At 49.9% G+C, this 17,367-nt stretch overlaps 1 protein-coding gene and 1 pseudogene across 1 annotated transcript; both read left to right on the top strand.

Moving 5' to 3' along the window:
- The first annotated feature begins 2,051 nt into the window (after positions 1-2,051).
- Positions 2,052-7,929, top strand: LOC123732688 (110 kDa antigen-like). The gene is made up of 3 exons (XM_045711939.1): positions 2,052-2,192; positions 4,008-4,585; positions 7,743-7,929. The coding sequence occupies exon 2, from the start codon at positions 4,051-4,053 to the stop codon at positions 4,582-4,584; it is 534 nt and encodes a 177-aa protein (XP_045567895.1). The 5' UTR covers positions 2,052-2,192; positions 4,008-4,050; the 3' UTR covers position 4,585; positions 7,743-7,929.
- LOC123732687 (E3 ubiquitin-protein ligase ZNF598-like) overlaps positions 5,311-17,367 on the top strand; it is a 34,013-nt pseudogene continuing 21,956 nt past the window's right edge.

The following is a 17,367-nucleotide window of genomic DNA, read 5'->3' as shown; positions in this document are numbered from 1 at the left end:
CGGTTTGGGATGAGTCGGACCGCAGAGTGAAAGAAAAGCAGCCAATAAGTGCTCAGCATATGTGGGAACTGTTGGAAAAGCATTCCAGGTGAAGCTGGTTGAGAGAATGCCAAGGGTGTCAGCTTTGAAGCATATAAACTCTGTAAAAACCGAAACGTCCTCTCACTGTCAACTGCGTTTTATTTTCAGCAAACTTTACGTGTAAATATTTGTATGAACACAAGATTCAACAACTGAAGCATAAACTGAACAAGTTCCACAGACATGTGACTAACAGGAATGGAATAATGTGTCCCTGAACAAAGGGGGGGTCAAAATCTAAAGTAACAGGTAGTATCTGGTGTGGCCACCAGCTGCATTAAGTACTGCAGTGCATCTCCTCCTCATGGACTGCACCAGATTTGCCAGTTCTTGCTGTGAGATGTTACCCCACTCTTCCACCAAGACACCTGCAAGTTCCCGGACATTTCTGGGGGGAATGACCCAAGCCCTCACCCTCCGATCCAACAGGTCCCAGACGTGCTCAATGGGATTGAGATCCGGGCTCTTCGCTGACCATGGCAGAACACTGATATTCCTGTCTTGCAGGAAATCACGCACAGAACGAGCAGTATGGCTGGTGGCATTGTCATGCTGGAGGGTCATGTCAGGATGAGCCTGCAGGAAGGGTACCACATGAGGGAGGAGGATGTCTTCCCTGTAACGCACAGCGACAACAAGCTCAGTCCGATGATGCTGTGACACACCGCCCCAGACCATGACGGACCCTCCACCTCCAAATCGATCCCGCTCCAGAGTACAGGCCTCGGTGTAACGCTCATTCCTTCGACGATAAACGCGAATCCGACCATCACCCCTGGTGAGACAAAACCGCGACTCGTCAGAGAAGAGCACTTTTGCCAGACCTGTCTGGTCCAGCGACCGGTGGGTTTGTGCTCATAGGCGATGTTGTTGCTGGTGATGTCTGGTGAGGACCTGCCTTACAACAGGCCCTACAAGCCCTCAGTCCAGCTTCTCTCAGCCTATTGCAGACAGTCTGAGCACTGATGGAGGGATTGTGCGTTCCTGGTGTAACTCGGGCAGTTGTTGTTGCCATCCTGTACCTGTCCCGCAGGTGTGATGTTCGGATGTACCGATCCTGTGCAGGTGTTGTTACACGTGACCCTGCCACTGCGAGGACGATCAGCTGTCCGTCCTGTCTCCCTGTAGCGCTGTCTTAGGCGTCTCACAGTACGGACATTGCAATCTATTGCCCTGGCCACATCTGCAGTCCTCATGCCTCCTTGCAGCATGCCTAAGGCACGTTCACACAGATGAGCAGGGACCCTGGGCATCTTTCTTCTGGTGTTTTTCAGAGTCAGTAGAAAGGCCTCTTTTAGTGTCCTAAGTTTTCATAACTGTGACCTTAATTGCCTACCGTCTGTAAAGCTGTTAGTGTCTTAACGACCGTTCCACAGGTGCATGTTCATTAATTGTTTACGGTTCATTGATCAAGCATTGGGGAAACAGCGTTTAAACCCCTTTACAATGAAGATCTGTGAAGTTATTTGGATTTTTTTACGAATTATCTTTGAAAGAGATCAGGGTCCTGAAAAAAGGGATGTTTTTAACACTTTTTTTGTGTTTTTTGGTTCCTACATGATTCCATATTGTTTTATTTCACAGTAAATAATTAAGAAAAACCCTTGAATGAATAGGTGTGTCGACACACACACACACACACACACACAGTCTCTCACTCACAACCCTGTATCTATCCTAAGCATGTTGTAATCCTCCCCCCCCTCCCCCACAGTGACTACCAGTACCTGAGCGAGCACTTCCGGGAGGCCCACTACCTGTGCGAGGAAGGCCGCTGTGCTACGGAGCAATTCACCCACGCTTTCAGGAGCCAGATCGACTACAAGGCCCACAAGGCCTCGACGCACAGCAAGAACCGGGCCGAAGCGCGACAGAACCGACACATAGACCTGCAGTTCAGCTACGCCCGCGGCAGACCCGACGCTAACGACGGTGAGACTGGATACTGTGCGCTGTTTTCGTGAGAAAAAAACACAACTTGGATTTCAGACCTTTGCTTGTTCCTTTCAAGGAGGTGCGGTGTCTGGAGAGGACTATGAGGAAGTGAGGTCGGGTCGAGGAGGAAGAGGAAGGAACCAACAGAACACCAGAGGTAGCTGGCGGTACAACCGGTCAGTATGACGTCATCACTACGAGACCAATTGTGTTACACGTCTCGCGCTAATCAACTTTTTAAGTATTGCATTTTATATCATACCTCCAAGACATGCTAACCTCTCACCATTACAATAACAGGGGAGGTTAGCATACCTCCAAGACATGCTAACCTCTCACCATTACAATAACAGGGGAGGTTAGCATTTTATATCATACCTCCAAGACATGCTAACCTCTCACCATTACAATAACAGGGGAGGTTAGCATTTTATATCAAACCCCCAAGACATGCTAACCTCTCACCATTACAATAACAGGGGAGGTTAGCATACCTCCAAGACATGCTAACCTCTCACCATTACAATAACAGGGGAGGTTAGCATACCTCCAAGACATGCTAACCTCTCACCATTACAATAACAGGGGATGTTAGCATTTTATATCATACCTCCAAGACATGCTAACCTCTCACCATTACAATAACAGGGTGGGGTTAGCATACCTCCAAGACATGCTAACCTCTCACCATTACAATAACAGGGAGGGGTTAGCATACCTCCAAGACATGCTAACCTCTCACCATTACAATAACAGGGGAGGTTAGCATTTTATATCACACCCCAAGACATGCTAACCTCTCACCATTACAATAACAGGGGAGGTTAGCATACCTCCAAGACATGCTATCCTCTCACCATTACAATAACAGGGGAGGTTAGCATTTTATATCACACCCCAAGACATGCTAACCTCTCACAATTACAATAACAGGGGAGGTTAGCATACCGGCAAGACATGCTAACCTCTCACCATTACAGTAACGGGGGAGGTTAGCATACCTCCAAGACATGCTATCCTCTCACCATTACAGTAACGGGGGAGGTTAGCATACCTCCAAGACATGCTATCCTCTCACCATTACAATAACAGGGGAGGTTAGCATCTTATATTATACCCCCAAGACATGCTAACCTCTCACCATTACAACAACAGGGGAGTTTAGCATTTTATATCATACCCCCATGACATGCTAACCTCTCACCATTGCAATAACAGGGGAGGTTAGCATTTATATATCATACCTCCAAGACATGCTAACCTCTCACCATTACAATAACAGGGGAGGTTAGCATTTATATATCATACCTCCAAGACATGCTAACCTCTCACCATTACAATAACAGGGGAGGTTAGCATTTATATATCATAACCCCAAGTACTTGAAGTAGGCTACCCACCTCTCACCCACAGACACAAACAAACATTATCATGAACACGTAGCCCTAGCTTCACCATCTGAAGTTCGCTAGCTAGTTCACTAGCAAGCTAAACCTATAACAAGTTATGAATGTATCATGCATTTAAATGGCTTAGACAAATAGACTGCTTGATGTAGCCAGCTAGCCAGGCTAATGTTGCTAACTAGCTAACCATGAGTTAATCCAGAGATTCTCACCTTCCCTGAATTCAGCAGTCTGGTCCAGGTCACGGCGGCCCTGGTGAGTGACGTGGTATTTGTAGTTCCGTTACGATAGCCACATTAGCAGCTAATTAGCATTTTCATTTTTTTGGGGGGGAGGGGGTTTGTAAATACAGGCGACTATATATTTGATAAAAGTCTTAGAGAGATTTACACGGTTTAATCAAAACGTCACAGCCAGCGTAAACCTACACCGAAAACCTTTTTTAAATTTGAAGTGATTCTAATATCCGCAATGAATAAAAATGAATGTGTGGATAAACACATTGGAACCGTTTTGCGTGTTTTCACCCAGTGGTTTCTGGGTATTATATATGACTCTGTTAACTTTTTGCTGTGTTGTTGGTAGTGAGGAGGAGGACAGGGACTTGGCTGTAGCGGTCAGAGCCTCCATGATGCAACAGAGACGACAGGAGGACAGAGGACGAGACACCCAGGACAGGAGTGGAGCGCCCAAACACCGCAAAGAGGAGAGGACGGAGAGGACGGAGAGGATGGAGCGGCCGGAGAGGATGGAGCGGCCGGAGAGGATGGAGCGGCCGGAGCGGATGGAGAGGATGGAGCGGCCGGAGCGGATGGAAAGGATGGAGCGGCCTGAGAGGACGGAGCGGATGGAGAGGCCTGAGAGGACGGAGCGGCCGGAGAGGCCGGAGCGGACGGAGAGGCCTGAGAGGACGGAGCGGACGGAGCGGACGGAGCGGACGGAGAGGACGGAGAGGACGGAGAGGCCTGAGAGGACGGAGAGGCCGGAGAGGACGGAGAGGCCTGAGAGGACGGAGCGGCCGGAGAGGACGGAGACTGAGGAGAGACCCAGGAGTTTTCCTATCAAACCTCCGGCAGAAACTCCCCCAGTGAAGACCATGAAGAGCAACCCTCTGACAGGAGAAGACTTCCCAGCTCTCCTGGGGCTGCAGCGCCCACACTGAGGTACACACACACACACACACACACACACACACACACACACACACTGATACACACACACACACACACACACACACACACACACACACACACACACACACACACACACATCCTGTCCCTGACCCAGGTCTCTTCGTAGCGATGCACCAGTCAACAGTTTGGACACATATATGGAATCATGTAGTAACCAAAAAAAGTGTTAAACAAATCAAAATATATTTGAGATTCTTCAATGTAGCCTTAATGACGGCAGCTTTGCACACTCTTGGCATTCTCTCAACCAGCTTCACGGGGTAGTCACCTGGAATGCATTTCAATTAACAGGTGTGCCTTGTTAATTTGTGGAGTTTCTTTCCTTAATGCATTTGAGCCAATCAGTTGTGTTGTGACAAGGTAGGGGTGGTATACTTACCTTTGCTGATCCTCGGTGGAATGCATTCGCAGGACTCTCACTTCCACAAGAAATGTTCATTTGTTCGATAAAGTCCAATTTATGTCCAAATACCTCCGCTTTGTTGGCGCGTCCAGAACACTATTCCAAAGGGGCATAACGCACGAGCGCAAAACCCGAGACGAAAAGCTCAAAAGTTCCATTACCGTTTGTAGAAACATGTCAAACGATGTTTACAATCAATCCTTAGGGTGTTTTTAACATAAATAATCGATAATATTCCAACCGGACAATAGCGTATTCATCACAGAAGAAAAAATTAAAAAAAATGCTAGCCATGCGTGAACGCGCATGAAGTAATAACTACATGACCTCAGACAGTCCACTGCTTGAACCGGCTGTTAATCCCTCAGAATTCACCATAGAAGACTCAAACAACTTTCTAAAGAGTGTTGCCATCTAGTGGAAGCCTTAGGAAGTGCAAAATTACCCCTAAGTCACTGTAGTTTGGAAAGGGAATTAATTTTTAAAAAAACTACAAGCCTCAGATTTCCCTCCACTTCCTGGTTGGATTGTTTCTCAGGGTTTTTCTGCCTGCTATATGTGTTCTGTTATACTCACAGACATCATTCAAACAGTTTTAGAAACTTTAGAGTGTTTTCTATCCAAATCTACTAATAATATGCATATTCTAGTTTCTGGGCCCGAGTAGTAGGCAGTTTAATTTGGGTACGTTTTTCATCCGGCCGTGAAAATACTGCCCCCTACCCAATAGAGGTTAAGGGATATTTGTCCAAGAAGGAGAGTGATGGAGTGCTGCATCAGATGACCTGGTTTCCACAATCCCCCCGACCTCAACCCAATTGAGACGGTTTGGGATGAGTCGGATCGCAGAGTGAAGGAAAAGCAGCCAGTAAGCGCTCAGCATATGTGGGAACAGTTGGAAAAAGCATTCCAGGTGAAGCTGGTTGAGAGAATGCCAAGAGTGTGCAAAGCTGTCATCAAGGCAAAAGGGTGGCTACTGTTGAAGAAATCTAAACATACAATATATTTGGATTTAACACTTTGTTGGTTACTACATGATTCCATATGTGTTATTTCATAGTGTTGATGTCTTCTCTATTATTAAACAGTAAAAAAAATTAAGAAAAACTCTTGAATGAGTCGGTGTGTCCAAACTTTATACTGGTACTGTATGTTATAGGTATATAATGTGTGTGTTACAGTCTAAAGCTTCCCCAGCTCTCTGATGTATTATATATATATATTAATGTGTTACAGTGTTAAGGCTCCCCCAGGTCTCTGATGTATTATATATATATATATATTAATGTGTTACAGTGTTAAGGCTCCCCAGGTCTCTGATGTATTATATATATATATTAATGTGTTACAGTCTAAAGCTTCCCCAGGTCTCTGATGTATTATATATATATATTAATGTGTTACAGTCTAAAGCTTCCCCAGGTCTCTGATGTATTTTATATATATATATATTAATGTGTTACAGTCTAAAGCTTCCCCAGGTCCCTCTGATGTATTATATATATATATTAATGTGTTACAGTGTTAAGGCTCCCCAGGTCTCTGATGTATTATATATATATATATATATATATATATATATATATATATATAATGTGTTACAGTGTTAAGGCTCCCCCCAGGTCTCTGATGTATTATATATATATATATTAATGTGTTACAGTGTTAAGGCTCCCCAGGTCTCTGATGTATTATATATATATATATATTAATGTGTTACAGTGTTAAGGCTCCCCCAGGTCTCTGATGTATTATATATATATATATTAATGTGTTACAGTGTTAAGGCTCCCCAGGTCTCTGATGTATTATATATATATATATTAATGTGTTACAGTGTTAAGGCTTCCCAGGTCTCTGTATTATATATATATATTAATGTGTTACAGTGTTAAGGCTCCCCAGGTCTCTGATGTATTATATATATATATTAATGTGTTACAGTGTTAAGGCTCCCCCAGGTCTCTGATGTATTATATATATATTAATGTGTTACAGTGTTAAGGCTCCCCCAGGTCTCTGATGTATTATATATATATATAAATGTGTTACAGTGTTAAGGCTCCCCCCCAGGTCTCTGATGTATTATATATATATATTAATGTGTTACAGTGTTAAGGCTCCCCAGGTCTCTGATGTATTATATATATATATATATTAATGTGTTACAGTGTTAAGGCTCCCCCCAGGTCTCTGATGTATTATATATATATATTAATGTGTTACAGTGTTAAGGCTCCCCAGGTCTCTGATGTATTATATATATATATTAATGTGTTACAGTGTTAAGGCCCCCCAGGTCTCTGATGTATTATATATATATTAATGTGTTACAGTGTTAAGGCTCCCCCAGGTCTCTGATGTATTATATATATATATTAATGTGTTACAGTGTTAAGGCTCCCCCAGGTCTCTGATGTATTATATATATATATTAATGTGTTACAGTGTTAAGGCTCCCCCAGGTCTCTGATGTATTATATATATATATTAATGTGTTACAGTGTTAAGGCTCCCCAGGTCTCTGATGTATTATATATATATATTAATGTGTTACAGTGTTAAGGCTCCCCAGGTCTCTGATGTATTATATATATATATTAATGTGTTACAGTGTTAAGGCTCCCCAGGTCTCTGATGTATTATATATATATATTAATGTGTTACAGTGTTAAGGCTCCCCAGGTCTCTGATGTATTATATATATATATTAATGTGTTACAGTGTTAAGGCTCCCCCCAGGTCCCTCTGAAGGAGGACGACTTCCCCAGTCTATCTGCTGCCGCGGTTACGACCCCCGTGACCCCCGCCTACTCCGCCCAACCCAGGAAGCACTCCTCCTTCCAAGAGGAAGATTTCCCCGTCCTGGTCTCTAAGATCCGCCCTCCCAGACCAGCGGGGCGGAGCGACCTCAGCCTGGAGCCAATCCAGCAGCAGCAGCACCTCCAAGCCGGTCATCCTTCCCTCCTCTTCCTCTAGACCTTCCTCTAACAACCCTCCTCTTCCTCTCCCCGCCGGCCCCGGCTCCTCTCCCTCCTCTTCCTCTCGGAGGAAAAAGCTCTCCGCCCGCCGCCCGTCCCCGCCCTCTGATGATGACGATTGCGTTGCCAAGACGACGAAGGAGCGCCGAGCAATTCCGACCATGTTGGATATCTCCTCTCTTCTCATCGTCAAAGGACCCTCTAAGCCCCTCCCACCGACCTCTAAGCCCCTCCCACCGACCTCTAAGCCCCTCCCGCCGACCTCTAAGCCCCTCCCGCCGACCTCTAAGCCCCTCCCACCGACCTCTAAGCCCCTCCCTCCGACCTCTAAGCCCCTCCCACTGACATCTAACCCCGCCCCGAGCCCCACGTCCAAGTCGGCCAAGAAGAAGAAACGGACCACGCCCCTTCCGCCATTTGGGAACCAAGTTCCTGTCCCCACGGAAACGGTCTCCAGGGTACAGAAGGAGAACGTTCCGGAGAGCCGCGCCTCCAAACCGCTGGTTGCTGTGACGACGACGGCGGCGGTTAAAACCGCTGTAAAAACAACGAGCGGATTGGCTAACGGCCACCTGGATAAACCAATCACGGTGGCCCCCCTCCCCGAAGCCCAGCCTGACCCCGCCCTGGAGGAAGAGGAGGAGTTCCCTGCCCTCGTCTCCAAGAAACCCCCCCCAGGTACAGAACTATCCCTATTGGCTCTACACATTACAACACACCAGACGGTAACGCCCCAGCAGTAACACCAGACAGTAACGCCCCAGCAGTAACACCAGACAGTAACGCCCCAGCAGTAACACCACACCACACAGTAACGCCCCAGCAGTAACAACAGACAGTAACGCCCCAGCAGTAACACCACACCAGACAGTAACGCCCCAGCAGTAACACCAGACAGTAACGTCCCAGCAGTAACACCACACCAGACAGTAACGCCCCAGCAGTAACAACACACCAGACAGTAACGCCCCGACAGTAACACCACACCAGACAGTAACGCCCCAGCAGTAACACCAGACAGTAACGCCCCAGCAGTAACACCAGACAGTAACGTCCCAGCAGTAACACCAGACAGTAACGCCCCAGCAGTAACACCAGACAGTAACGCCCCAGCAGTAACACCAGACAGTAACGCCCCAGCAGTAACACCAGACAGTAACGCCCCAGCAGTAACACCACACCAGACAGTAACGCCCCAGCAGTAACACCACACCAGACAGTAACGTCCCAGCAGTAACACCAGACAGTAACGTCCCAGCAGTAACACCAGACAGTAACGTCCCAGCAGTAACACCAGACAGTAACGTCCCAGCAGTAACAACACACCAGACAGTAACGCCCCAGCAGTAACACCAGACAGTAACGCCCCAGCAGTAACACCACACCACACAGTAACGCCCCAGCAGTAACAACAGACAGTAACGCCCCAGCAGTAACAACACACCAGACAGTAACGCCCCAGCAGTAACACCAGACAGTAACGTCCCAGCAGTAACACCACACCAGACAGTAACGCCCCAGCAGTAACACCACACCAGACAGTAACGCCCCAGCAGTAACACCACACCAGACAGTAACGTCCCAGCAGTAACAACACACCAGACAGTAACGTCCCAGCAGTAACACCAGACAGTAACGTCCCAGCAGTAACACCAGACAGTAACGTCCCAGCAGTAACACCAGACAGTAACGCCCCAGCAGTAACAACACACCAGACAGTAACGCCCCAGCAGTAACAACACACCAGACAGTAACGCCCCAGCAGTAACACCACACCAGACAGTAACGTTCCAGCAGTAATACCAGACAGTAACGCTCCAGCAGTAACACCAGACAGTAACGCTCCAGCAGTAACACCAGACAGTAACGCTCCAGCAGTAACACCAGACAGTAACGTCCCAGCAGTAACACCAGACGGTAACGCCCCAGCAGTAACACCACACCAGACGGTAACGCCCCAGCAGTAACACCACACCAGACGGTAACGCCCCAGCAGTAACAACACACCAGACAGTAACGTCCCAGCAGTAACACCAGACAGTAACGTCCCAGCAGTAACACCAGACAGTAACGTCCCAGCAGTAACACCACACCAGACAGTAACGTCCCAGCAGTAACACCACACCAGACAGTAACGTCCCAGCAGTAACACCACACCAGACAGTAACGCCCCAGCAGTAACACCAGACAGTAACGCCCCAGCAGTAACAACACACCAGACAGTAACGCCCCAGCAGTAACACCACACCAGACAGTAACGCCCCAGCAGTAACACCAGACAGTAACGCCCCAGCAGTAACACCAGACAGTAACGCCCCAGCAGTAACACCACACCAGACAGTAACGTCCCAGCAGTAACACCAGACAGTAACGCCCCAGCAGTAACACCAGACAGTAACGCCCCAGCAGTAACACCAGACAGTAACGTCCCAGCAGTAACACCAGACAGTAACGTCCCAGCAGTAACACCACACCAGACAGTAACGTCCCAGCAGTAACACCACACCAGACAGTAACGTCCCAGCAGTAACACCAGACAGTAACGCCCCAGCAGTAACACCAGACAGTAACGTCCCAGCAGTAACACCAGACAGTAACGTCCCAGCAGTAACAACACACCAGACAGTAACGTCCCAGCAGTAACAACACACCAGACAGTAACGCCCCAGCAGTAACAACACACCAGACAGTAACGCCCCAGCAGTAACACCAGACAGTAACGTCCCAGCAGTAACACCACACCAGACAGTAACGTCCCAGCAGTAACACCACACCAGACAGTAACGCCCCAGCAGTAACACCAGACAGTAACGCCCCAGCAGTAACACCAGACAGTAACGTCCCAGCAGTAACACCAGACAGTAACGTCCCAGCAGTAACACCAGACAGTAACGTCCCAGCAGTAACAACACACCAGACAGTAACGCCCCAGCAGTAACAACAGACAGTAACGCCCCAGCAGTAACACCACACCACACAGTAACGCCCCAGCAGTAACAACAGACACTAACGCCCCAGCAGTAACAACACACCAGACAGTAACGCCCCAGCAGTAACACCAGACAGTAACGTCCCAGCAGTAACACCACACCAGACAGTAACGCCCCAGCAGTAACACCACACCAGACAGTAACGCCCCAGCAGTAACACCACACCAGACAGTAACGTCCCAGCAGTAACAACACACCAGACAGTAACGTCCCAGCAGTAACACCAGACAGTAACGTCCCAGCAGTAACACCACACCAGACAGTAACGCCCCAGCAGTAACACCAGACAGTAACGTCCCAGCAGTAACAACACACCAGACAGTAACGCCCCAGCAGTAACAACACACCAGACAGTAACGCCCCAGCAGTAACACCACACCAGACAGTAACGCCCCAGCAGTAACAACACACCAGACAGTAACGTCCCAGCAGTAACACCAGACAGTAACGTCCCAGCAGTAACACCAGACGGTAACGCCCCAGCAGTAACACCACACCAGACAGTAACGTCCCAGCAGTAACACCAGACAGTAACGTCCCAGCAGTAACACCACACCAGACAGTAACGCCCCAGCAGTAACAACACACCAGACGGTAACGCCCCAGCAGTAACAACACACCAGACAGTAACGCCCCAGCAGTAACACCACACCAGACAGTAACGCCCCAGCAGTAACAACACACCAGACAGTAACGTCCCAGCAGTAACACCAGACAGTAACGTCCCAGCAGTAACACCACACCAGACAGTAACGTCCCAGCAGTAACACCACACCAGACAGTAACGCCCCAGCAGTAACACCAGACAGTAACGCCCCAGCAGTAACAACACACCAGACAGTTATGCCCCAGCAGTAACACCACACCAGACAGTAACGCCCCAGCAGTAACACCAGACAGTAACGCCCCAGCAGTAACACCAGACAGTAACGCCCCAGCAGTAACACCACACCAGACAGTAACGTCCCAGCAGTAACACCAGACAGTAACGCCCCAGCAGTAACACCAGACAGTAACGCCCCAGCAGTAACACCAGACAGTAACGTCCCAGCAGTAACACCAGACAGTAACGTCCCAGCAGTAACACCAGACAGTAACGTCCCAGCAGTAACACCAGACAGTAACGTCCCAGCAGTAACACCAGACAGTAACGTCCCAGCAGTAACACCAGACAGTAACGTCCCAGCAGTAACACCAGACAGTAACGCCCCAGCAGTAACACCACACCAGACAGTAACGCCCCAGCAGTAACACCACACCAGACAGTAACGCCCCAGCAGTAACACCACACCAGACAGTAACGTCCCAGCAGTAACACCAGACAGTAACGCCCCAGCAGTAACACCAGACAGTAACGTCCCAGCAGTAACACCAGACAGTAACGTCCCAGCAGTAACACCAGACAGTAACGCCCCAGCAGTAACACCACACCAGACAGTAACGTCCCAGCAGTAACACCAGACAGTAACGCCCCGACAGTAACGCCAGACAGTAACGTCCCAGCAGTAACACCAGACAGTAACGCCCCAGCAGTAACAACACACCAGACAGTAACGTCCCATCAGTAACACCACACCAGACAGTAACGTCCCAGCAGTAACACCAGACAGTAACGTCCCAGCAGTAACACCAGACAGTAACGCCCCAGCAGTAACACCAGACAGTAACGCCCCAGCAGTAACACCAGACAGTAACGCCCCAGCAGTAACACCACACCAGACAGTAACGTCCCAGCAGTAACACCACACCAGACAGTAACGTCCCAGCATTAACACCAGACAGTAACGCCCCAGCAGTAACACCACACCAGACAGTAACGCCCCAGCAGTAACACCAGACAGTAACGCCCCAGCAGTAACACCAGACAGTAACGCCCCAGCAGTAACACCAGACAGTAACGCCCCAGCAGTAACACCACACCAGACAGTAACGTCCCAGCAGTAACACCAGACAGTAACGCCCCAGCAGTAACACCACACCAGACAGTAACGTCCCAGCAGTAACACCAGACAGTAACGCCCCAGCAGTAACACCACACCAGACAGTAACGTCCCAGCATTAACACCAGACAGTAACGCCCCAGCAGTAACACCACACCAGACAGTAACGCCCCAGCAGTAACAACACACCAGACAGTAACGCCCCAGCAGTAACACCAGACAGTAACGCCCCAGCAGTAACACCAGACAGTAACGCCCCAGCAGTAACACCACACCAGACAGTAACGCCCCAGCAGTAACAACACACCAGACAGTAACGCCCCAGCAGTAACACCACACCAGACAGTAACGTCCCAGCAGTAACACCACACCAGACAGTAACGTCCCAGCAGTAACACCAGACAGTAACGTCCCAGCAGTAACACCAGACAGTAACGCCCCAGCAGTAACACCAGACAGTAACGCCCCAGCAGTAACACCAGACAGTAACGTCCCAGCAGTAACACCACACCAGACAGTAACGTCCCAGCAGTAACACCAGACAGTAACGTCCCAGCAGTAACAACACACCAGACAGTAACGTCCCAGCAGTAACACCACACCAGACAGTAACGCCCCAGCAGTAACACCACACCAGACAGTAACGTCCCAGCAGTAACACCACACCAGACAGTAACGTCCCAGCAGTAACACCAGACAGTAACGTCCCAGCAGTAACACCAGACAGTAACGCCCCAGCAGTAACACCAGACAGTAACGCCCCAGCAGTAACACCAGACAGTAACGCCCCAGCAGTAACACCACACCAGACAGTAACGTCCCAGCAGTAACACCACACCAGACAGTAACGTCCCAGCAGTAACACCACACCAGACAGTAACGTCCCAGCAGTAACACCAGACAGTAACGTCCCAGCAGTAACAACACACCAGACAGTAACGTCCCAGCAGTAACACCAGACCAGACAGTAACGCCCCAGCAGTAACAACACACCAGACAGTAACGCCCCAGCAGTAACACCAGACAGTAACGTCCCAGCAGTAACACCACACCAGACAGTAACGCCCCAGCAGTAACACCAGACAGTAACGCCCCAGCAGTAACACCAGACAGTAACGCCCCAGCAGTAACACCAGACAGTAACGTCCCAGCAGTAACAACACACCAGACAGTAACGTCCCAGCAGTAACACCACACCAGACAGTAACGCCCCAGCAGTAACAACACACCAGACAGTAACGCCCCAGCAGTAACACCAGACAGTAACGTCCCAGCAGTAACACCACACCAGACAGTAACGCCCCAGCAGTAACACCAGACAGTAACGTCCCAGCAGTAACAACACACCAGACAGTAACGCCCCAGCAGTAACACCAGACAGTAACGTCCCAGCAGTAACACCAGACAGTAACGCCCCAGCAGTAACACCAGACAGTAACGCCCCAGCAGTAACAACACACCAGACAGTAACGCCCCAGCAGTAACAACACACCAGACAGTAACGCCCCAGCAGTAACACCACACCAGACAGTAACGCCCCAGCAGTAACACCAGACAGTAACGCCCCAGCAGTAACACCAGACAGTAACGCCCCAGCAGTAACACCAGACAGTAACGCCCCAGCAGTAACACACCAGACAGTAACGCCCCAGCAGTAACACCACACCAGACAGTAACGCCCCAGCAGTAACACCACACCAGACAGTAACGTCCCAGCAGTAACACCAGACAGTAACGCCCCAGCAGTAACAACACACCAGACAGTAACGCCCCAGCAGTAACACCACACCAGACAGTAACGCCCCAGCAGTAACACCAGACAGTAACGTCCCAGCAGTAACACCACACCAGACAGTAACGCCCCAGCAGTAACACCACACCAGACAGTAACGCCCCAGCAGTAACACCAGACAGTAACGTCCCAGCAGTAACACCAGACAGTAACGTCCCAGCAGTAACACCACACCAGACAGTAACGTCCCAGCAGTAACACCAGACAGTAACGCCCCAGCAGTAACACCACACCAGACAGTAACGTCCCAGCAGTAACACCACACCAGACAGTAACGTCCCAGCAGTAACACCACACCAGACAGTAACGCCCCAGCAGTAACACACCAGACAGTAACGCCCCAGCAGTAACACACCAGACAGTAACGCCCCAGCAGTAACACCACACCAGACAGTAACGCCCCAGCATTAACACACCAGACAGTAACGCCCCAGCAGTAACACCAGACAGTAACGTCCCAGCAGTAACACCACACCAGACAGTAACGTCCCAGCAGTAACACCACACCAGACAGTAACGCCCCAGCAGTAACAACACACCAGACAGTAACGCCCCAGCAGTAACAACACACCAGACAGTAACGCCCCAGCAGTAACACCACACCAGACAGTAACGTCCCAGCAGTAACACCACACCAGACAGTAACGCCCCAGCAGTAACACACCAGACAGTAACGCCCCAGCAGTAACAACACACCAGACAGTAACGCCCCAGCAGTAACACACCAGACAGTAACGTCCCAGCAGTAACAACACACCAGACAGTAACGTCCCAGCAGTAACACCACACCACACAGTAACGCCCCAGCAGTAACACCAGACAGTAACGTCCCAGCAGTAACACCACACCAGACAGTAACGCCCCAGCAGTAACAACACACCAGACAGTAACGCCCCAGCAGTAACACCAGACAGTAACGCCCCAGCAGTAACACCACACCAGACAGTAACGTCCCAGCAGTAACACCAGACAGTAACGCCCCAGCAGTAACAACACACCAGACAGTAACGTCCCAGCAGTAACAACACACCAGACAGTAACGTCCCAGCATTAACACCAGACAGTAACGCCCCAGCAGTAACACCACACCAGACAGTAACGCCCCAGCAGTAACACCAGACAGTAACGCCCCAGCAGTAACACCAGACAGTAACGCCCCAGCAGTAACACCAGACAGTAACGCCCCAGCAGTAACACCAGACAGTAACGCCCCAGCAGTAACACCACACCAGACAGTAACGTCCCAGCAGTAACACCAGACAGTAACGCCCCAGCAGTAACACCACACCAGACAGTAACGTCCCAGCAGTAACACCAGACAGTAACGCCCCAGCAGTAACACCACACCAGACAGTAACGCCCCAGCAGTAACACCACACCAGACAGTAACGTCCCAGCAGTAACACCAGACAGTAACGCCCCAGCAGTAACACCACACCAGACAGTAACGTCCCAGCAGTAACACCAGACAGTAACGCCCCAGCAGTAACACCACACCAGACAGTAACGTCCCAGCAGTAACACCAGACAGTAACGCCCCAGCAGTAACACCACACCAGACAGTAACGCCCCAGCAGTAACACCAGACAGTAACGTCCCAGCATTAACACCACACCAGACGGTAACGCCCCAGCAGTAACACCAGACAGTAACGCCCCAGCAGTAACACCAGACAGTAACGTCCCAGCAGTAACACCACACCAGACAGTAACGTCCCAGCAGTAACACCAGACAGTAACGCCCCAGCAGTAACACCAGACAGTAACGTCCCAGCAGTAACACCAGACAGTAACGTCCCAGCAGTAACACCAGACAGTAACGTCCCAGCAGTAACACCACACCAGACAGTAACGCCCCAGCAGTAACACCAGACAGTAACGTCCCAGCAGTAACACCAGACAGTAACGTCCCAGCAGTAACACCAGACAGTAACGCCCCAGCAGTAACACCAGACAGTAACGTCCCAGCAGTAACACCAGACAGTAACGCCCCAGCAGTAACACCAGACAGTAACGCCCCAGCAGTAACACCAGACAGTAACGCCCCAGCAGTAACACCAGACAGTAACGTCCCAGCAGTAACACCAGACAGTAACGTCCCAGCAGTAACAACACACCAGACAGTAACGTCCCAGCAGTAACACCACACCAGACAGTAACGCCCCAGCAGTAACACCACACCAGACAGTAACGCCCCAGCAGTAACACCAGACAGTAACGTCCCAGCAGTAACACCAGACAGTAACGTCCCAGCAGTAACACCACACCAGACAGTAACGTCCCAGCAGTAACACCAGACAGTAACGCCCCAGCAGTAACACCACACCAGACAGTAACGTCCCAGCAGTAACACCACACCAGACAGTAACGCCCCAGCAGTAACACCACACCAGACAGTAACGCCCCAGCAGTAACACACCAGACAGTAACGCCCCAGCAGTAACACACCAGACAGTAACGCCCCAGCAGTAACACCACACCAGACAGTAACGCCCCAGCATTAACACACCAGACAGTAACGCCCCAGCAGTAACACCAGACAGTAACGCCCCAGCAGTAACACCACACCAGACAGTAACGCCCCAGCAGTAACACCACACCAGACAGTAACGCCCCAGCAGTAACAACACACCAGACAGTAACACCC

This window comes from Salmo salar, unplaced genomic scaffold (assembly GCF_905237065.1).
Source record: "Salmo salar unplaced genomic scaffold, Ssal_v3.1, whole genome shotgun sequence".
NCBI classification, from domain to species: Eukaryota; Metazoa; Chordata; class Actinopteri; order Salmoniformes; family Salmonidae; genus Salmo; species Salmo salar.
Note: the sequence above shows the minus strand (reverse complement) of the source record. Positions and strands in the feature narration are given on the sequence as shown.